The sequence below is a fragment of the Centrocercus urophasianus genome, unplaced genomic scaffold (genome assembly GCF_019232065.1).
Source record: "Centrocercus urophasianus isolate 14NV4802_14NV808 unplaced genomic scaffold, USGS_Curo_1.0 seq_42, whole genome shotgun sequence".
NCBI classification, from domain to species: Eukaryota; Metazoa; Chordata; class Aves; order Galliformes; family Phasianidae; genus Centrocercus; species Centrocercus urophasianus.
The window spans coordinates 2,741,840-2,762,471 of record NW_024885000.1 but is presented as its reverse complement, the minus strand read 5'-3'; the positions used below and the strand labels follow the sequence as shown (position 1 = coordinate 2,762,471).

General features: G+C 49.9%; 2 protein-coding genes across 3 annotated transcripts in view; both read left to right on the top strand.

Annotated features, from left to right (window-relative positions):
• The first annotated feature begins 162 nt into the window (after positions 1 to 162).
• Positions 163 to 13,944, top strand: PFKFB2 (6-phosphofructo-2-kinase/fructose-2,6-biphosphatase 2). 2 transcript variants are annotated; one of them, XM_042833793.1, is made up of 14 exons: positions 163 to 256; positions 757 to 882; positions 968 to 1,064; positions 1,617 to 1,683; positions 1,841 to 1,915; positions 2,032 to 2,088; positions 2,671 to 2,795; positions 3,102 to 3,309; positions 3,405 to 3,551; positions 3,955 to 4,059; positions 4,636 to 4,765; positions 5,473 to 5,535; positions 5,948 to 6,021; positions 11,097 to 13,944. In XM_042833793.1, the coding sequence occupies exons 1-14, from the start codon at positions 178 to 180 to the stop codon at positions 11,175 to 11,177; spliced, it is 1,434 nt and encodes a 477-aa protein (XP_042689727.1). In that variant the 5' UTR covers positions 163 to 177; the 3' UTR covers positions 11,178 to 13,944. The 2 variants fall into 2 exon arrangements, with proteins under 2 accessions (XP_042689727.1, XP_042689729.1); XM_042833795.1 differs by lacking the exons at positions 163 to 256; positions 757 to 882; positions 968 to 1,064; ... (2 more) ...; positions 2,032 to 2,088; positions 11,097 to 13,944 and adding an exon at positions 7,244 to 8,523 and having other exon boundaries at positions 2,701 to 2,795; positions 3,122 to 3,309.
• Positions 13,945 to 14,208: 264 nt separating this feature from the next.
• The window catches only part of LOC122168304, a 53,260-nt gene continuing 46,836 nt past the window's right edge, over positions 14,209 to 20,632 (top strand). Inside the window, 9 exon segments of the mRNA XM_042833485.1 lie at positions 14,209 to 15,471; positions 15,995 to 16,139; positions 16,571 to 16,759; positions 17,146 to 17,245; positions 17,922 to 18,007; positions 18,305 to 18,517; positions 18,956 to 19,138; positions 19,667 to 19,855; positions 20,248 to 20,445. Coding sequence (XP_042689419.1) covers positions 16,043 to 16,139; positions 16,571 to 16,759; positions 17,146 to 17,245; positions 17,922 to 18,007; positions 18,305 to 18,517; positions 18,956 to 19,138; positions 19,667 to 19,855; positions 20,248 to 20,445 — 1,255 coding nt within the window. The 5' untranslated portion in view covers positions 14,209 to 15,471; positions 15,995 to 16,042.

Genomic DNA, 20,632 nt, shown 5'->3' with positions numbered 1-20,632 from the left:
TCCGCGCTGTTTCATTGTGCGCTGGGCCGCTCTGCCAATCGCGGCGCGCGCCGCGGCCGGTGTCGATCTTATTTGCATGCAGGGCGCGCTTGGGGTTGTGGCGTAGCGCCGTTCTCCCGCCCGCTTGCCGGGGAGCGATTTACATCTCATTTGCATGCAGCGCGGCGGCGCGGAGCCATGGCGGCAGCGTACCGGCACGGCGGCAGCGCGCCGCGGGGCAGAACCGGGGCCCAGCGCGGCGGGGAGAAGAAGTGCTGTGAGTACCGGGGCGGAACCGCGCACGGAGCGCTTTTCGCGGAGGAAAGAAAAAAAAAAAAAAAAAAAAAAAAAAAAAAAAAAGCGGTTGTCGGATTCGCTTGTAACAAAACGCGCGGTTCCCACGGCACGCGTGGATTTGAGTGCGCGCGGCGAAGCCCCGCTGTGCCGGTGCCCTTCGTGCTGCTGACAACCTCAGCTCAGCCTCGCTGCAGCTCTGCTGCCTCCTGACCTCCTGTTTTCCGTGACCATCTGCTTAAACCCATGTTTTCTTCCATCCTCAAGCCATTTTTCTTCTGCCCTTGGCAGCCCGCGTCTCCTGGGTAAATATTTGTCCCGCCGAGAACCGCGTTAGCCCCATTAGCTGCAGCAGGTGCACCGCTGCTAATCACTTTCATTAGCTAACACTGCTTGCAGGACTCATTAGGAGTCGCAGCCAGCTGCAAGCAGGACGGCCGGCTCTGTCTGTCCGCTGGGCTCCACGCTAACGTTTTCCTGCAGCGTGGGCATCCTACATGACCAACTCGCCCACCCTCATCGTGATGATCGGGCTGCCAGCGCGTGGCAAGACCTACGTCTCCAAGAAGCTGACACGTTACCTCAACTGGATCGGGGTGCCCACCCGAGGTGTGTGTCCCCACGGCCCCCTGCCCACAGGTGGGAGGGTGTCGGTGGGCACCCATGTCAGCACGGCGTTATTTTGTGTCCCAAGTGTTCAATTTAGGGGTGTATCGCCGGGAAGCTGTCAAGTCCTACAAATCCTATGACTTCTTCAGGCACGATAACAAAGAAGCGATGGAGATCCGCAAGTGAGTTGGCGTCACGGGGCTGCGCAGATGGCCTGCGGTCTGCTTAGGCTTGGGGTTGGCAGCCCGTGTGTTTCTGTAGCACAAAATAACATTGAATGGCACGGAAGGAGGTGGTGCGGTGCGCAGATCCATTGGCAGGATCCCTGGATGCGTGGGAATGTTACTGGCATCAGGAGAAATAGATGGAAAGGAGGGGCTTGGAGCACCCAGGGGAGCAGGGAGTGCAGGGGATACCTTGGGTGCTGTTCCCAGGTGTGGATTTTTGCCCTCAGACATGTCTTTTTGAGGGCAGTGGGGCTGGGGGTCTGCATGGAGCCTCAACTGGTAGAGGCAGCAACTGGGGCATCCCAAGGGCAGGGATGGGAGCATGGGAAAATGGGGATTTAAACAGAGTTGAGCTCTGTAGAGCCCCCAGGAGTTGGGGCACCCAGCCTCGCTTCTTTCCATCTGAGGAGAGAACAGCCAGCTGAATTTTTCCCAATCTCAGAGACTCGGAGGACCTCCAATCTGAATGCCTTGCACCTGCTCTGACACTGCGTTTCTCTCCTGCAGACGATGTGCCTTGGTGGCCCTACAGGACGTGAAGGCGTACCTCCTGGAGGAGTGTGGGCAGATAGCTGTAAGGCTTTTCCCAGCCAAACACACCATGGGGGCTTCGTATCTGGGTTGTTCAAAACTGCCCAGGGCATTCGGGAACCCAAATGTAACCCCTAATCATTTGGGGCTGTTTTAGAAGCTGCAGATAAACTTTCTCATTGCCACTTATTTTCTGATAGGTGTTCGATGCAACCAACACAACTCGGGAAAGACGGGACCTGATCTTAAATTTTGCTAAGGAAAATGCTTTCAAGGTAGCACTGCTGTATTTAATTTGTGATTGTGATCACAGTGCTGGAGCTGTTTTTGACTTGTGATTTAAACCAGAGCTCTTGGTCCTCTAAAACATGTTTCACTGCCTCCTTCACAGGTGTTCTTTGTGGAATCCGTGTGCGACGATCCGGAGGTCATTGCTGCCAACATCCTGGTACGTTGCCAGGCTCTGTGCCACGGAGCTGCGTGCTGTGCAAGGTCACCAGCTCTGCTCACAGCACTGCTGCTGGGTTGTTGGCATTAGGGTTGATGTGCACAGTGCAGGGTGGTCGGGATCCCGCTCAGACGGCTGCTGATGGTTGCAGGCATTCCCTCTGCTGCAGGTGCCAGCTGGGGGCTGAAGCTCCGTGTGTCACCTTGCTGCTCCTGCAAGGAGGGCTGGGGGCTGAACGAGGCTTCCGCATAGTGCTCTTACATCTCAGCTTGTAAATACTATTGGAGGTTCATGGGTTGTAAAAACTGAAGGTGCAGTTGTTGAAGTTGGATGTGAGCTGAAGCCGAACAGTGTTTGACCTTGAACATGGGATGACAGGCAGCTATGTCTGCACCGGGGCCAAGCGCTGCAGTGTGCCTCCCCCATTGCCTTTTGTTGCATTGCCAGGAGCAGGTTTTTCCACTGGGCAGCACTAAACAATGCTGACTAGTTTCAGAAGGGAAGGATGATGATGTTCAGTGCTGCTTTTGCTCCCTGTCATGTTTGCTCAGCTTTCCCCATGTGCCTCTTTCTGCTCGACAGGAGGTGAAAGTCTCCAGCCCCGATTACCCCGAAAGAAACAGGGAGAATGTGATGGATGACTTCCTGAAGAGAATCGAGTGCTACAAGGTCACGTACCAACCCCTTGATCCCGATGAGTACGACAAGTAAGCAGCGAGCCCGGGCTGTGCTCTGTCCCTGAGCTGCTTTGCTTTGCTGCTTTGTGTTCTGTGCCCAAAGACTTGCAATGCTTGTGCTGAAGCACTCCCGAAGCTGAGATTTGCTCGTGCGAAGGCGATGCCCTCAGGTTGCAGTGGATTTGAATGTGATGCTCCCTGTGCAAGCACGGTGTGTCCTGTGTCCCCGCAGTGGCGCTGATGCCTTTAACTCAGGGCAGAGAGCTGGGGGACGCCTGCACGTGTGTCAGTTGTCAAACCCGGCGTGTGGGTGTTCTTATTTTATGTTGACTCCAGAGATCTTTCCTTCATTAAAGTGATCAATGTGGGACAGCGGTTCCTAGTGAACAGAGTCCAAGATTACATCCAGAGCAAAATCGTCTATTACCTAATGAACATCCACGTGCAGCCACGCACCATCTACCTCTGCCGGCACGGCGAGAGCGAGTACAACCTCCTTGGCAAGATTGGAGGGGACTCTGGGCTGTCACCACGCGGCAAGCAGGTGTGGGTCTGCAGCACCCAGATGGCTGCACTGCAAAGGAGGTGTGGGGGGGCAGCTGCCCTGTGCAGCTCCTGAGCTCCTCTGCCCTCTCTCAGTTTGCACAGGCGCTGAAGAAGTTCATTGAGGAGCAGGAGATTGTGGAGCTGAAGGTGTGGACCAGCCAGCTGAAGCGCACCATCCAGACAGCTGAGTCACTGGGGGTCACCTATGAACAGTGGAAGATCCTCAATGAGATTGATGCTGTGAGTGGGGCACGGTGAAGCCTTCTGCTTTTCTAGGTGGAAAATAATTAAATTGGGCATAAAAGTGTTTCCTGACCTTTGCTCGAGTTTTCCAGCCATGGCTGTGCATAACACCCTCCACCCCTATCAGGAGGTTTGGGGTCACTCACTAGGGCTGAAAGCACCTGGAACAGTTAGAGCTTTGCACAGCAGCAGACCTTGCACTCCAGCTGGTGTTGGGAGGAGTGACATTGAGCATCCCACGCCCTTGTGGGGTGTATGCAGTGCCTTGCTGCTGGGCGAAGGTTGGCACTCTCACTCTGTTTTTGAGGGCAAAAGAAATGCTGGTGTTGTGCTCGTATTTGTGTACTGAATTGCTGTACACCTCCTGAAGTGATGCTGCACGGAGTTGTGCTTCCTGCAGGGGGTGTGTGAAGAGATGACATATGCAGAGATCGAAGCCAAATACCCTGATGAGTTTGCCTTGAGGGATCAGGAGAAATACCTCTATCGCTATCCTGGAGGAGAGGTGAGAGCACTTAAGAGAAGCAGAGTGCTGCAGTATGCATTGGGCAATGTGTGATGAGTGAAATGGAGGGGCGTTGCTTGGTTTCAGCTCTCTGTCCCCAGTATTTCCATGAGAAATCAAAAGCCCTAGTGAACCCAGCTCTCTTAGAGGAAAGGAGCACTGCTTGCTGTTCCAGCAGTGTGTGAAGCAGGTTCATTGTGCTGCTCTCAGTTGGCTGAAGCTGAGTTGTCCCTATGGAAAATCACCCTGGGAGAGAGAAATGGCTGTGGGTGGGGATGGAGTCACTTCTGGTTTTACTTTACAGCCATATTTAAATGTGTAATTTAGTGGTTTATTTTCTTTTCAAACTGCACTTGCTAAGAGTTATCACTAACCTGAACTTCCTGTAATCTGAGGGTTGCTGCCATCCAATTTCACCCAGAGCTGTTTCCTTTTTTTCCCCTCTATTTACTCCATCACTTCTGCAGTTTGATGCTTTAACCGATACTTTCCTGAAGGTGAAGCTGCGTTAATTGCTACTTCTGCTCCAAGTCTGTTTATAAAACCCCTTACAAAAATTCCTGTTTTGTTTTGCAGTCCTACCAGGACTTGGTTCAGCGCCTGGAGCCCGTAATTATGGAGCTGGAGCGGCAGGGCAACGTCCTTGTCATCTCCCACCAGGCAGTGATGAGGTGCCTCCTGGCTTACTTTCTGGATAAGAGTGCAGGTACAAAAATAAATGCATGCTGGTGGGGGCTGGCTTCTATTTTTGCTCTTTTTCGGGGTTTTTGGGTGGGTGTCTGGTAATTGCTGTTTTGATTTTTCTTGACAGTGGAGGAACTGCTTTAAAAAAGAAAAAAAAAAACCCAAAAAAAACACAAAACACCCATTTCTGAAATGGTTTAACCATTGCATTTCAGCAGAGCTTTGCAGGATGTGCCCCGTGAGGGCAGAGCGCTGTCTGCTCAGTGCCTGCCCTGCTGCCTTTCTGCTCAGCCCTCGTTTCCAGAAGTGCTTCAACCAGGAGCATCTCTATGGGATTTGGGTTTTTTTGATTTAAGGGAACTGTGCTCTGGTGGAGCAGTGAGGGCAGTGCTCCATGGCACAACGATGCTCTGCAGGACACATGTGAAACACTATATGCAGCGTGCTCTGTGATGGGAATTGGCTCCTCCTCACTTTGCAAAGAGCACTGCTCACTGATCAGCACAGAGCAATCTGTTGTGGGAAGAGCACTGTTTGAGGTCACTTCAAGAGAAAGCACCAGGCCCCTGGAAGCTGGGGCATGCTGCTGGGGCAGTGTGATGCTGAGCAGTGCTGAGCTGCTGTAGTTCTCCCTGTGCTTTGGGTTGGGTTTCCCCTGAGCGCCGCTGGGGGGCTGTGGTGGAACCTTTGCTCCTGAAGGTAAAGCTGATGCTGCTGCCTCTCCTGCAGATGAGCTGCCCTACCTGCGCTGCCCCCTGCATGCCATCCTCAAGCTCACCCCCGTCGCCTACGGTACGTGGCTCCTTTGGGTGGTGGGTGCAGCTGTGTGTGGAACAGCAGTTGTTGCTGTCAGTGCTTTTGGTGATGGCGGTGGGAGCAGTGGGATGGTGTGTGTTGGAGGTGTAGATTGGATACAAGGACAAAGTATTTCACAGTAAGTGGGGTGGATGTCCCCATCCCTGGAGACACTCGAGGTCAGGGGATGAGGCTCTGAGCTCTCACAGTGAGGGTCAAAGCCAGGAAGTAACTGAAGTGTGAATTCTCCATGCAGATGAACTGTTCATTGAGATTTTTTTGTTTTAGTTTAGAAACAAGTAACAACCTTCTGCTCACTTGGCATGCACTTATAATATGATTTTATTCTACGTGGGTTAGGAAATAAATTGCACTTCCTCCAATAAACTCCTCATTCTGTTTGGGCAAGGTTGTAAAGTGGAGACGATCAGCCTGAACGTGGAAGCAGTGAACACCCACCGGGACAAACCTTCCCTGAACTCAGTAAGTTGAGCTGCCTTGTTCTGCCTCGTGGTTCATGTGATTGCTCAACATTTGCCTTCTGTGGACATAAGTCAGTTGAAACTCTCCCTGCTATAAGTGGTTGCTTTCAGTGCCAGCAAGGCTGCTTCAGAAGCAGAACTCATTGCATGTAGAGTTGTATGTGCTTCCCAAGACAGTGGGAGATATTTGGAACAGGTATTCTATGGGGTGGAAGTGGGCAAACTGAAGCCACTTGGGTTAGGATGTACATCTTTAAATGCTAGGTCTCGTTGTTAAGGCTTGTTTGGTGTGTCTGCTTGGATTAGTGCTATTAACACAAAGTAGTTAGGGAGTTCCTGCTGCCTTCCTGAGCTCTCAGCCCATTGCAGAGCCATAGGCACTGTAAGGCTGCACCTTGGGGTGCATTGTGGGGTCAGCAGCCCCAGGACAGGCTGCTGCTGTGCTGTGGGAGGGAAGCATGGGGCTCATCCCTTCCTTTGAGGTGAGGATGTTTGTAGTGTGCTGGTTGGTGGCTCTCTGCCCTTGCCCTTGTCTTTGTGGATCTCACCAATGTTTTGCAAGCATTCTGTGGAAGTTTCCACCGTTTTTGTGCTCACTTGTGCAGGCATGCTTTTGTTTTGCAGAGTGCCTGCAGGTATTGGGGAATGCCACTGAACAGCTGGTTCAGTAAGGCTCCCCAGTTAAGCACCACAAAACCTACCACTGCATTAAGTTGCAGGGGAGCTGATCTGAACTGAGCACATTTTCAGCTCCAGTGGTGCATGGAGGCTTTTAGCCACCCCATGGCATTGGAGGAGGTTCTAGAAAGAGCTCCAAGGGAGAAGGGTTATCTGCCATTGTCTCAGACTTGTTGCTTTGCTGCTCGTGTGATTCCTGTGCTGAAATCATTGGTGCTGCTTGGAGGAGTCAGAGGATGCTCCTGCTCTGCTTCCTTGGGAACAAACTACTTTGAGAGCAGAAATACAAATAAGGGAAGTTTTTCTATTTTTTTTTTTTTTCTCCTGAATCAATTGTAAAAATCAGTAAGCAAAAAAACCCAAAACAAAACAACCCAACACAAACTAACTCCAAACCCAGAAGGAAGTAAATCTGCAAGCAAAGCAGGCGTAGGACATCCACCACCGCAGGTCTGCATGTGGCCAGAGGCTCTCGGGGATGCACTGCAGTCGTAACATCTCCTTCCCCTTTTCCCTTCCTTGTGATGTCCTCCACCTGCAACCAGAGCTGCCTTCCCATGATCCAGAGCCCAGGCAGGATGAGGAGGAGCAGCCTGACGCCGCTGGCCAGCACGGCCACGGAGCAGCGCCCGCGGCATCACAGCGTTGGGAGCGGCCCCACTGACCTGCAGGTTCGAGGTGCAGCTGCTCAACCCCGGCTGCAAGCCACTGTCCAGGTGGTGCCTTGCTCTGCTTCCCCTCCCGTGCCACCCATGTCACCCAACCATGGCTGTAGTCCCGGCAGAAGTACCCCCAAATACCCAAATGTCACTGGGAATCATTCTGCATTGGGCACTCTGAAAATAAACAAGGCAATGCATGAAAATCTCTCCATGAAGCTAGAATTGTGGTGCCAGAGGTTTATAGAACCCTGTCCCGTGCAGGCAAGTTTCCATTGTTCCATCCACCCAATGAACCATTGGGTGGTTCATTCTGGGCCGTGCTTTCCAACAAAAGCTTGATTGGAAAGAGTTACAAATATCATCTCTGTCCAAATGTGTTGGTGCAGCCAAGTGCTGCTCTAGCTGTAGAGCAGTTGGGGAAATCCCAGTGCTCAGTGCCTATGTACGTTCCTATGGATCCCACCAGCAGCTGGTTGAGCAAAGGTTGGGCTCCTGGTGTTTGGGTGCTGCTTGGTTTTTTGCCACCTCGCACTTCTTTTTGTTTGAAATCACATAGATCCCCATCAGCGTGGTATGTGAAGCCCCACTTGCTTCTTTGCAGGTTGAAAATTGGTTCTCTTTGCTGTGTCCCATCACGTGAGGTGGAGGGGGGAGGTTGGAGGCTCCTGGTTGGGGTCATTGTGCATTTTGTTCCCCTTGGTGCAGTGTGAGACATCTTAGTAAAACTGTGGCTCTGCTATAGGGGGCTTCATTTTCAGATAACAATTAACAGCTTTAATCTCAGGCATCTTACAGCTCGGTATTTTCCAAGCTGTTTGCACTTGTGCTGTTTGCAGTTGTGCTGTTTGTAGTTGTGATGCTGTAGCATCAAAAACTTTGAAGCTCAGGAGCCACTGAGCTCCTGGGCAGGGATGGTGAGTGCTGTCCTGGAGCTCTGCCCTGGATGGAGCCACTCAGTGAGCTGCTGCAGCTCAGGTGCAAGCCTGCAGTGATCTCCCTACCCTGAACCCCTTGGGTTGCTTCCCTTCTTTCCTCATTTCCTTCACTGCTGTTACTGTTGCTTGTAAACTACCTTTAAAGTGCACTTTGAGCTCTCCTATGCTGTTTCTTTTTCCTTTGCAGCCTCAAGTGGGAAATGCTTGCCTGTGAGTACCGCTGAGAGCAGCTTGTGTGCGTTCTGTTGTGCTTTAGTAAGTAGGACTTCTCTTGGCTGAAGTTGCATGGAAACTACTTTGGGAAAAGACAAATGCACTGAGCAGAAGGAGGTCTTGCTGTGCAGTAATTAGTCACTAAGGGGACCTTGATGGTTGCAGAGTGCTAGCAGGGCTGAGGTTCCATCCACAACCCTTCTGTGCTGTCACCCTTAAGGTGATGCTGTCCATCACAGGGCACTGCAGGACGTGGTACCAGTGGTGTTCTCCTGTGGCCTGGGCTGAGCTGCATGGATGGAGCAACAGGGAGAGGAGGGGTTCAGAGCTGCACTGGTGAGGATGTTTGGGAAGCAGCTCTGTGAGTGAGCCTTGCTGTGCTAGTAGGATTGCTGCTGCCTCCTCTATCATGTTCCCCTGGGGGCATCTTTGGGGTGAGCAGGGCAGAGCTAGTTTTCACCCACTGCACAGGAAGAGTGTTTTCTTGTCTATATACCCCTTTCTACGGAGCCAGCAGCCAGTGTCACCCAGGAGACCTTGGGCTCTCCCTGCTGTGCTGTTGCTGCAGCAGCTGTGGCAGACCCTGGGGTGACCCCTTGCTTTGCTTAGCAGATGCTTCACCTCATCCAGCTCGTGCACTGTTGTTTTGGTCCTGTAGAAGCTGGTTGCAATTCATGTTTGGGACCTGACTGTATGGGATAGCTCTTGGTGTGTTTCCCTGCACAGCCCATCCCCATGCATTTGGGATGACCACAAGATCCAATCTGCTTTTACCCATCTTTGTGAGCATTCTGGAAAGCTTTGGGTGTTGCATCTGCACTGCAGAATGCTGGACCCTGGGACATGGGGCTGCCTTTGACCTGCGGGCCCATCCTCTTGCTGCTGGTGCTTTGGCTTCAAATGCAGAGAGCTTGATTTAGTGGAAAGAGAGGGGAATGGTTGCTGGTTCCATTTCCTGATGGATGGAGGGAAGATGAAGGTTCGGTTGGGGAGGTTTTGCCTCACCTCCAGCTTCTGCTGTTGTGGGGGGAGATGAGTTTCCTCCTGATCTCATTACTCCTACTGGCATGAGCAGCTTTTGACTTGGCCAAAAGTCAGATTTTGCACTTTGTCCTTGAAGTGAAGCTCTTCCAGTTGTTTGTTTGTTTTTTCCATGAGACTCCCTGTCGTCGTGTAGAGCCTCAATTTATACACATTTCCTGGGATAAAAAGACACAGGACTGGTCTTAAATTTACATCTCCTGTTTTTAACTTGCTGCGGAGAGGTTTTACTGGTAAAGCAATTCTACCCTGCCAAAGCTACAGAAGCACACACAGCCTTGAGTGGTGTTGAATGCAACCATGGCCTTCTTGGGAGCTGCCCAGCCTCTGCAATGCAAACACTGCAGTGTTTCACCCAAAGTTGCCTACATCCCAGCTTTCAGGGTCCTTAATGGTGAAGAAGAGGGGAAAAGCAGAAAGAAACTGGGCTGGGGGAGCTTGCAGTGCAACATTTCATAACATCCACAGCCTCAGTCCTCCAGCTTTGCCTTTGTTCTCTGAACTGCAAGGGGCTGTGTTTAGAAAACGAATGCATGTGCCAGCTATGAAAAATTACCCTTCTAACATTATGCTTCAAGTTCCCTTTTGTTTAAAATAATAATAATAATAATTCCTCAGGGGCATCCAGGAAGGGAGTTTGGTCCAACTTCCTTCATTCCTCTGCAAACCCTCTCTTAATAGTGGTGCTTTGCTTGAGAAAACAGCATGTGAGCAGCTATTGTGAGTTAACTGATGGTTACTTATTAAGTGTCACTGCTGGGAAAGCTGTTCAGATATTATATTTTTCTTATCACAAGTGGAAAGAACGTAGGGTCTGCGTTTCCTGAATGTTGGACAGAAATGTTGATGCCTGCTGCTAATTGTCAGCAAATTGGCTTGAGAGCTGTGCCTGCTGTTTTAGTGCAGAACAGTGATGGTTGGGTAAGGAGGTAACAAGACAAACGGTGTGCATTGATTGCACACCCCTTTGCAGTGTCCAAAGCACTGCTGTGCACTGCAGCTCAGGTCTCTGGGACCAATGTCTGTGCTCTGGGATGTGGAATGAGCAGCAGCTGCTGCAGGGCATCATGTCTGTCAGGTTTTAGTGAATGCAGCATTCACTTGTACTGATGCGTGTTCCTTCTGTGGCCCTTGGTGAGACACTGGAAGGTGTTTTATCAGAACCAGAAGTGTTCATTGTGGCTGATAGGAGAATTTATTACTGTGACTTTTCTAACATTTGTCTGGAAGCGTAATTTCCTGCGGAGAGGAATAAAGCAGAGTGACCCTGAGTAGCAATCGACCTCATTCTTGCATGGTGCTCAGTGAAGGTTGCATGCCCAGGGTTGGGGCAGCTGGGAGAGCTCTGCAAGAGGCTGAATGGCAAAGCAGGAAGAAATTATCTGCTCAGGAACAAGTTCATTAGCAGATCCTTGGGTGGATGCAGCCAGGTAGATCCACTGCGCGGAGCTGGTTGGATTCTGTGCTGTGAAGCATCTTCTGTGGTGTCCTGTGGTTTAGCACCCGTGGGTTGAGCCGTGTTCCAACCTGTGCCTTTCTCTCCACAGAGGCTGGCTGGCCTAGAGGTGGAGGGCTGCAATGGACAGCAGGAGCCTGATGGGACACGGTGCCAGCTGGGAGCGCAGTGAGCAGTGCCTTCCTGCAGCCATCCTGTCCTTGTGAGCACTCAGTGTCTGCCATGGCACTGCAGAAAACTTCCTGAGAAGATTTTTTCAGCTGCTTTTAACGTGTGTGTGCTTGTGTGTGTGAGCAGCAGGACATGTGAGTGAGCTTGTCCCCATGCTTTGAGGCCTCTGGGCCTCTCCCTGCTTGCTGAAGCAACGTTTCTTTGGAAGATGTTCTCATCAGACCCAGTTCCCAGGTTTTATTCAATCTTTATCATCTCTGAGCTCAAACACAGTTACTCAGTGCAATTTAACAAGCAGAAGCACTCCAGGTATCGCTTGGCTTCTATGGCTGTTGCTTTGAATCCCCCCAGACCTGAGCCTCTTGCTTTACTTTGGGAAGGGTTTTGCATGTGCTGTGGCAAAAGGCACTTACAGGATTGTCCAGTCCTACAAGATGACCCACTGCAGGGGACAAGGACATGATGTGCTCACTTGTGCACTCCATGCTCATTGCCATCTTGGAACAGCCAAGCTGCTTCTGGGTTCAAACCCTGCTTTGGTTGTCCACTGCATGCCTCACCCTGTTCTCTTTTCTCCTGGGCTTTGTGGATGCTTTTCTCTTGCAGCAAAAATTCCTCACTCTGCATTGCACAGCACTGTTTTCTTCCTGCATTCCATGCTTACTGTCCTGTTCCCTTTACTTTAGCCAAAACCTCTCACCATCAGCTTGGATGTTTTGCACTCATACATGCATCAGAGAATTGTGGATTCATTGACCAAAGCTTAGTCATGCTAATTCTGCAGAACATTTCCTATTGCTATACCCATTTTGAGATGTTGTTGTTGTCAGAAGGTAGTGAAGGGCCCGGGCTGTGGGTGAGGTGAGGAGCAGCAGTGGGGCCACGTGTGTGTGTGCTGTGTGATGGTTTTTTACTCGTCTCTTGTACCAATTTTTAGACCCACAGCACATTTCTGTACTCACATGTGAGTAAGCTGTGAATGTTGCTGATGTAATGCTGCCTTTTGTGGAGCTGAAGCTGTTGAAGTATTTAGGGCACAGGTGGTGCACTCCTTCAGTGCTGGCTGCCTGTTATTGGGTTGCCCTGCCAAGAGGTGGGGTGATGACACTCCGAGTTTTCACTTTTCTCTTACGAGTTATTTGCCAAACTCCATTTTCTCTCACTCCTAATGTCCCCCTTGAAATTAGGGCAAAACTGTCAGGTTTGCAGCCCTGTGATTAGGTGAAGAAATGGGCATTTGGGGTTGAGGAGGATGCTGTTACAGACCTGCTCCGTCCAACGACTCCAAGATCTGTGATCATGGGACCCAGGCTGTGTGTGTTAAGTGTGTAAATCAGTGCCCACCCGCAGATACCTGAGCCCCACACACTCTGCCTGTGCTCAGTGGGCTGAGGCTTACCTGGGGATTTGTGTTGTAAACACTCCCACAGCTTTTATTCTCTCAAGCTGAGATGAGAGGCCACAGCAGAAGCCCCGAACGCTTTAGGATGTACAGTCTGCAAAAGTTTTATGTTGATTTTAACCAGTTATGCTCCAGAGGGATGAAATTCAGGGGGTAAAAAACCAGAGTTTTATTGGTTTTACTCCTTAGGTTGTTCCCACTGAGCAGTTGTCCTTGTTAGAAATAAGCCAGGGATGGGAGGAGAAAGGAAAGGAGAAACAAAAAGTTGAAGGAAGAGTTCTATAGGCTGCATAGCATAGCAGTGATCCTCCAATGCACAAACATGCTGGGGTGGGCTGGCTGCAAACCTGCAGCATCAGAACCACCAGCAGATGCCTACTGTGAGCTGTTCACGCACAATGTGGTGTAATAACTGGTGGTGAGGAGTTAGGTGTATGTGTAACGTTAAGGAGCTAATGGCTGTAAAGAGGCACAGCCATGTTTTCCTGCCAGAATTCATGAATGTAGCTGATGAGTGTCGGTAGTCATCAGTTTTTAATTGCTGCTTAATGTCTGCTCTGCAGTGGTGGCTGGCTGTGGGTTGCTGTGCTCCCCAAGCGATGCTGCAGCAGCTGCATGCTGGTGCTGGGACAGAGCCATCTGCAGCAGCCAGACCGTCCCTCAGCGCTTTAAGCCAAAGCACAGCTTCTCCTACTGCATCTTAACTTAATACCTGTGTCTGTAAGGCAGAGCAGTGGCAAATTCCCAGTGCAGGTGAATGATAGGGGACAGCGTGGGTGCTGCAGGTCCCAGGTGAGCCTCTGCCCGTGCTGGGTGCCAGGCACTTCCTTGAAACCACCTGACTGCCCTGGCACCGCTCATGCAAACAGCTCAGGATAAATAAGGGTTGCACAATTTACCTGAATTTAGGCTTCACGGGGGTTTGCACTGCTGGTCATACTGTGGTGTTGGGCTGTGTTCAAACGCTCCAATAGCTCACCATGGGCTGAATGTCCAGCGGTGGGCTTGCCTGCTTTGTGAGCATTGCACCAGCACCAGATCTTACTCCTGTATCTCCCTGATTTCTATTTCCATCCGCTTTTGATGTCAGAGGTGCTCTGTGCTGGTCTCAGGGTGCTGCTCTGCATTACTGTGTGCTGCTTGCAAGCTGCATCCTTGTGCTGTGCGTGGGGAGGGTGATGTTTTGTGTTTCACAGAGTTCTGCTGTGTTACTGCTTTCTAATGGTCTTTTTTTCTAGGTTTTAAAGAAAAAAGCAATGTATGCAGAGTTGTTGTGTTGTGTACCCTTTGCACTTACGCACAATTACCCCATGAGCGTTTATTTACAATACAGAGGTTTTAAAAATAAAATCTTGTTTCCTCTCCCTTTCTGTGACTGTTTGCTGTAACTGCGTCACCAAACCAGCACACAGTGGGTGATGCTGAGCTCAAAGAGTGCATGGGAAGCACTGGGGGTGAAGGTGTGCTTGGGGCAGGGGGCTTAGGAGCAGGAGAGGTGGGTGCCATCCTCTTGCCTAAGTAATCCATGTTGAAAATGATGATGTTGGAGGAAGCAGAATTCACATTTTCAGATTTCTTGAGGTGTTACGTTAAGAGCAAATCTCTTTTTCTAGAAAAAAACGTCTAGAAGAGCAATGGGTGAAATCACTTTGGAAGATGCCTGTGCTGATTGAGATGTTGGATAACTCCAGTTCTTCCTTCTGCTCTTCTCCAAGAGCAGAGATCTGCTGGATTTGCACGTGGTTTAGAGGGAAGCTCTACCTCTGGCACTTTTATTTCTGATGACGTTAATAGCATTCATTCTCTTGCAGTCCCACTTCTATCTTGCAGTGACACCCTGGATGACATGAAGGAATATCCTTTTCTTTCTGCTTACCCAGCTGTGAGGTGGGGACAGATGAGAGGCACTGCATGGCCCTGTGGGTGCAGCTGCGTCCCGATGCCTTCAGCACACACAGGTGGGCTTGTCCTGTGTCAGCTGGAGAGAATAAACCAGGAGAGCCCATGTTTGGGTTTGGGATTAACTGGGTTTCTTGTAAATAGTCAGCAGAGGTCACTGCCTGCTGGTAGTGACTAAACAAGGCCCAGCTTGCTGTGGTTTAGAGAACCAAATCTGCTCTTTTGCATTTTGGCTGGGGCTTAGGCAGGCTTTGGGAAGGTAATGTTTCCCTCTGGGGCTGAGGATGGGAGATGGTTGGGTTTTTGTGGGGTTTTTTTGTTTGTTTTTGCCAAAAGAAATCTTTGCTCTGGCAGAACCAGCCATGAGAAATGCAACCCGGGGAGAAAAGGGCACTGTTGAATTTGTGATAGCAATTGAAGCTGAAGTGAAAATGCACGAAGTGCAAAAGGAGCAAATGGTTGTGGCCTCTGCCAACGCTGTTGGTGGAGAACAGTAGGAATTGTGTGCAGCATCAGTGGAGGGGCTGAGCCCAGAGTGCTGCTGAACTGAGTGAGGAAACCCTGTGGGCATTGCCATAAAGCTTTCAGGTAAGAACTGCAGTGCCCAGAGGGATGCCATCATCTTGAGGACACGCATGGGCATTGTGCAGGGACCAGCTCTGGATGCCTGCACCCCCAGACTGTTTCGACTGGCAGCTTTGCACACAAAGCAAACAATTTCAACATCTGCTTGGGTCGCATTCAATTTTCTAGCGTTTTGTTTCGTAGGTTGGGTAAACATCTTCTTTCTTGCTAGGAGGAGTTAATCATTGATAGGCAAATTGGCACGGGTCTGGTCCCTGCAGAGCATGCAGCTGGCTATGTTGCAGCCATTTCTGAGCGTGTGGGTGGATCAGAACCCCTCCTTCAGCACAGCAGGGCTGTGTCAGTGCCTTTGGATGCACCCATCGCTGCCTGCAGAGCCCAGACTGGTGCCGTCCTCTGCAGAGCCCAGGTAAAGTGAGCTGAGCTCCAGGAGTGGGATTTTGGGGTGTTCTTGCAGCTTGACTGAGCTAAGGGAAAAGTAAAATAAATTGAATTAAACCAAGAGCTGTAATAGGGAGTGAAGGAAAGCCAGAACAATGAATCAGCAGCAAGAAGAGCTCAGCTAGGGCAGTGGAAAAAGGGAGGAGTGAATTTATTAGGATGTGCTTAGCTTTCCTTTCTTTCAGTAAGCAATTTCTCATCAGTCACATCTAGGCAAAGCACCAAGGTGGGCTGTATTGCTTCCAGGAGGAAGGTGGGCACTCGGAGTGTGTGTAACCCTGGGAGGGTTTGGGCTCACAAGGGATGATCCTGGAGAGCTGCAAGTCAGACAGTGCTCTGATCCTTAGAGCGGCCAAATATGCAAACTGAAGCTCAAACGTGCCAAGACCAGTGAAGGAAAGCCTACAGGAACAGCTTAGAATCTGCAATCGGCCATGGTGACTCCAAGAGTAAACTCAACGCTTTTCTCCCCTCCCCCACTATTTTTGAAGATATTTGGCCTGCAAAAAGAATGCTGTGACTTCTGCAACGTGGTCAGGATGATGATGGTGCCAGCTCTGGTGTCAGTGGGAGCAAGGGGCCGTGCTGCCGTCCTGGTGCTGCTCCTCACTGCTGCCCTGGTGGTGGGCACCCAGGGTAAGCAAAGATGAAGTGAGCTGAGCAGGGGAAACTGCTTCCTGAGGTTCACAAAACCTTGATCCTATCTTCCTCTTTGCCTTTGTGTTTGAAGAGACCTGTGAATCTGATCGCAACCGTCTTCCTTTGCCTTTTTGCTTTCTGTGCAGAATGGCTGTAAAATTATGCTAGGAAACAAAGGTGCACTGACTTGTATGCTACTTGAGGATAAGGAAGCTGTTGGTCTAGGATGTGTTACCATCCTTAGAAAGTGCTGGACAAGGTGTGAGCAGTGAAGAGTGATACATGGAGTGATGCTCATCCCCATTGCAGTCTGCCCTTCTCCCCTTTGCTTCCCTCTTCAATGAGTTTTATGGACTGGACTTTCAGAGCAAGCCACTGTCAAATTTGCAGTTTGCCCAGCGTTTTCCTGATGGTGTTTCTGTTGGCAGGTGCTTGCGGTGCTCCGCCACGGTTCTCATTTGCAGAACTGAAGGAGGACTACCTGCACAACAGGACTTTTTCCACCTCTGAAGTGGTGGAATACAGATGTCGGCCAGGCTACGTGAGGAATTACAGAGCCCGGAACACTTACATCTGTGAAAAGAACAGCTGGAAAGGATTGAACAACTTCTGCTTACGTGAGTACATTTGGGGTTGGCTTCTGATTTTGGGCGAATCCATTGGCTCGTTGGGCAGCATTCTGGTGGTGGGGAAGTGGTGGCAGTGGGATCTGTCTGGATGTTGCTTGCCCTTTACCACTGACTCTGGCTGTGCTCAGAAGTGCATTTTTCTCTCAGGTGCTTGTGAGCATTTAGTTCAATAACAGTATTTCAGGCTTTCAGTAGGAGAATCCTTTGGTCTTGACAGCAACACGGGTCATGTCACAAGCTAGAGTGGAAGGGGAAATCCAGAGAACTGCTGTCCATCTGCTTGCTCAGTATTTGAGAGGTCTTCTGCTCTCCTGCTGGGTGTTCCTGTTTCTCCATGAACCTGCAGAACTAACTCTGGTCCTGTTGTCCCCCAGCAAAGCCCTGCAGTTACCCTGGAGAGCCAACCAATGGCAGGCTTGTGGAAGTACAGCAGTTCACCTTTGGGTCCACAGCAAACTACAGCTGTGACACTGGGTAAGCTGGGAGTACTTGGGGTCCTGCAGGTCCTTGTGACCCTGAGGGGATGTCCAGCCCAATTTCCTGTGAAATAGTGACTACAGAGCCAATGCTCTGACTCTGCAAATCAGATACAAGCTAAAAGGCCTTTATATTCCCTGGTGGGTTTTCTGAAGTCCTTTTGTTCTAGGTTAAAGCCTGTTCTATCAGAAACCTTATGCTGGTGTAGGTAATGGCAGACTGTAATCAAAGTACTTTTTAACTTCTCCTTTGAAAGCTTGAAGAAGGAGTTTTCTTCCTTTCATGCTTTGAAATGGTTCTTAGGATTGTGGAATGCCATAGGTTGGAAGGGGCCTTAAAGATCACCTAGTTCTTGCCAAGCTCCAGTTCACTCAGGGCCCTGCTAAACCATCCCCAATGTTTTAATATATTTTTGAAGGAAACACTTCACTTCTGAAGTCGGAGCTTATGGTTACAGTTAAGTTATAGTTAATTACAGTTAGCTATAATTAACAGGTTGTCACAGTTATAGTTTCACTGCAGTTGCTATCAACCATTCCACTTGTTTGGTTAACTTGGGCAAATTCCTGATCGGCTTTAATTCCAAGGAAGCCAAAGGTGGTGTTCTAAATGAAATTAAAAAAAAACCTGAATTGCACTTGACAAATAATTCCCTCCACTCTGTTCCACACAGGTACAGACTGGTTGGAAATTCCCAGATTAGGTGTGTGATTAATAATGGGCATGTTACTTGGGATGGAAATCCTCCCATCTGTGAACGTAAGTAGAGTCCTGCTGAGTGGGACTGGGGATGGATGAAGATAGAGAAGGCTTTTGGTCGTTCACTGCATGTTGGAAATCTCTAAAAACACTTTTCTTGGTGCTTTCCTTCCATGCATGGAAGCATTCCCTGGCAGTAAGGCAGCTGCACATCACAGGGATGTGCCCCCAAACCACCCAGTCGTGAGGCAGAGCTGCCCTGAGACCTGCCTCTAATTTCTGGCACCTGGGCCATTTGTGTCTCAACTTCAAACCACACGTTTAATTAACATGAATTTTTCAACTTTTTTTTTTTAGCAATTCCATGTTTGCCCCCTCCAAAAATAGCGAATGGAGATCACAACAGAGGTGACGTCGCGCTCTTCACTTACGGAGCTTCTGTCACCTACCACTGCCACACTGACAGCAGGGGGAGGAAGCAGTTCTCCATGGTGGGGGATGCCTCTATTTTCTGTACAACCAATGACAACGTGAATGGTGTCTGGAACAAGCCAGCCCCGGAGTGCAAAGGTGAGTGGCAATCTGCCCATAGGGGATCTGAGAAGGGGTATTCATCTGAGAATGGAAGAAGCAGGAGGCTTGCCAAGGTTCAGAAGCTTGCTGTGATACCTGCTGTCTTTCCTTTGTTCTCATTCTTAATAAAGTGGGGAAAAGAAACCCAATTAATAAGAAAAAAGATGTTGGACAAAGACTTGAAAAATGCTGCTGAGTTGCCATGCCCATTTTCATCCTGTTTGATGAATGTGTGCTCCAAGAATCGTGGATTCATTAGGTAGGAGGGAGCTTTAAAGGTCCCCCAGTTGCCCCCCCCTATGTTAGCAGTTGCCAACAGCAGATCAGGCTGCCTGTGCCCCACTCACCCTGACTGCTCCAACAGCTCCAATGCTTTAAATCATCCCCCACTGACCCAGCACTCATCACCTGAGCTCTGTTGCTTCCCCCATGCAGTGGTGAGCTGCAGGCAGCCCCAGGTGGAGCACGGCAGGCTGCAGAGCAGGTACAGAGCTGAGTATGCCTATGGTGACACCGTCATCTTCGACTGTGAATTCCGTTATGTGCTGCTGGGCAGTGACACAGCCATGTGCCAGGAGGATGGCAGCTGGGATCCACCACTACCACAATGCCAGCGCAGTGAGTGCCCACAGGGACACAATCCAGGCCGTGGCTGTGGGGGTGGTGGGTTGTATTCTGTTGTTTTTGCCTCTTGCACCATGGTGGCTTGCACTTTTGTTTCCCAACAGCTTGCTGGTGATAATGCAGGCATGGGACTTTATGACTTTGGGCCTCTTAGCTAAAGTCTTGTTCCAAGACCCAGACTTGATGAGTTTCTTGCTAGAACTCAGAGGGACTAAACTGACCTCCCTATACTCAATACTTTTAAAGGTCGTTGGTAGATTAGGGCAGAGAGTATTTGCTTTGTTAGAAATTGCACGTCATTGCCACAAGTGAGTGTAAATCACCATTGTAATAGCAGGTACTGCATTTCATTTTACTTCCATTGCATTCACTCTCAGTAGCACTGAACTCAGACAATTGCCTTAAGTGAACCTCAGGAAGAATCACACGAGCCCACGTTTTCCCCCAGATCCTTTCATGTTGTGTCCTGTGCCCCACTGCTTTCTCATTGGCAATGTCACAGAGTGTTGATTTCACCCCTAGGCAGCTGTGATGACCCTCCTGACGTGCAGAATGCTGTTAAAGCAAGACTTGCAGGCAATTTATTTCCCATTGAGACTGTCATCACTTATGAGTGCCAGACGGGCTATGAGTTCAGCCCTGGAGTGGTGATGCAAAACATCAGTTGTCTGCCAGACTACACATGGACTGAAACTCCACCGCCCTGTGAAAGTAAGTGCCTGTTCCTTCAGCTTAAGTATCCTTGTGTTTGGGCAAAGCTCTTCCCAATTAAAGGATCTGTGTGCAGTCTACCTTATCTACCAGATGTGCTTTCTGCTCCTTTGAACCCATGGAAAAAATAGTGTGCCATCACTAAGATGCCATGGTGCTGCCAGTGCCCATTGGAGAGGGGAATGTACATCCAGGAAAGCCCCGTGAGTCCAATGGTGCCCATCAGCATTGTTGGTGGGATGCAATAACTTCATATGTATGCCCAGAAAATAAAACTGCCTTTAGGAGTGTCCAGAAACAGCCATTCATTCTCCTCCTGCCTCAAATGAACCTGCTGTCATTGAGGTACTTATGCCATGATTTCACACTTGCTGCTGTTTGGTGTTTCTCAGGAATTAGTTGCCCGAATCCAGCTACCAAGAGGGGAATGCACATAAGCTCCTGGGGCAAAAAAGACACGTATGTGTTGGGAGACAGAGTCCGAATTATCTGTGACCCTGGCTATGTTTTCAAGGATAGTGATGATTATGTTGTGCTTCAGTGTACAAATGATGGCACATGGAACCGGGAAGCACCAGAGTGCATTCCAGGTAGGAGAGCTGCTGCATCACCTTGACCTGTTGATTGCTTATTTGTGACTTTGGCAGAGGTTTTGGTCACTCCGTACAGGACAGCTGTCTGCTACCATCAGTAGAAATCTACCTGTGGCCTTGCATAGCTGCCTTCTCTGTGGAAATCTTCTTCATGGAGTTCTTTCTAAAAATTCATGAAGTCCTT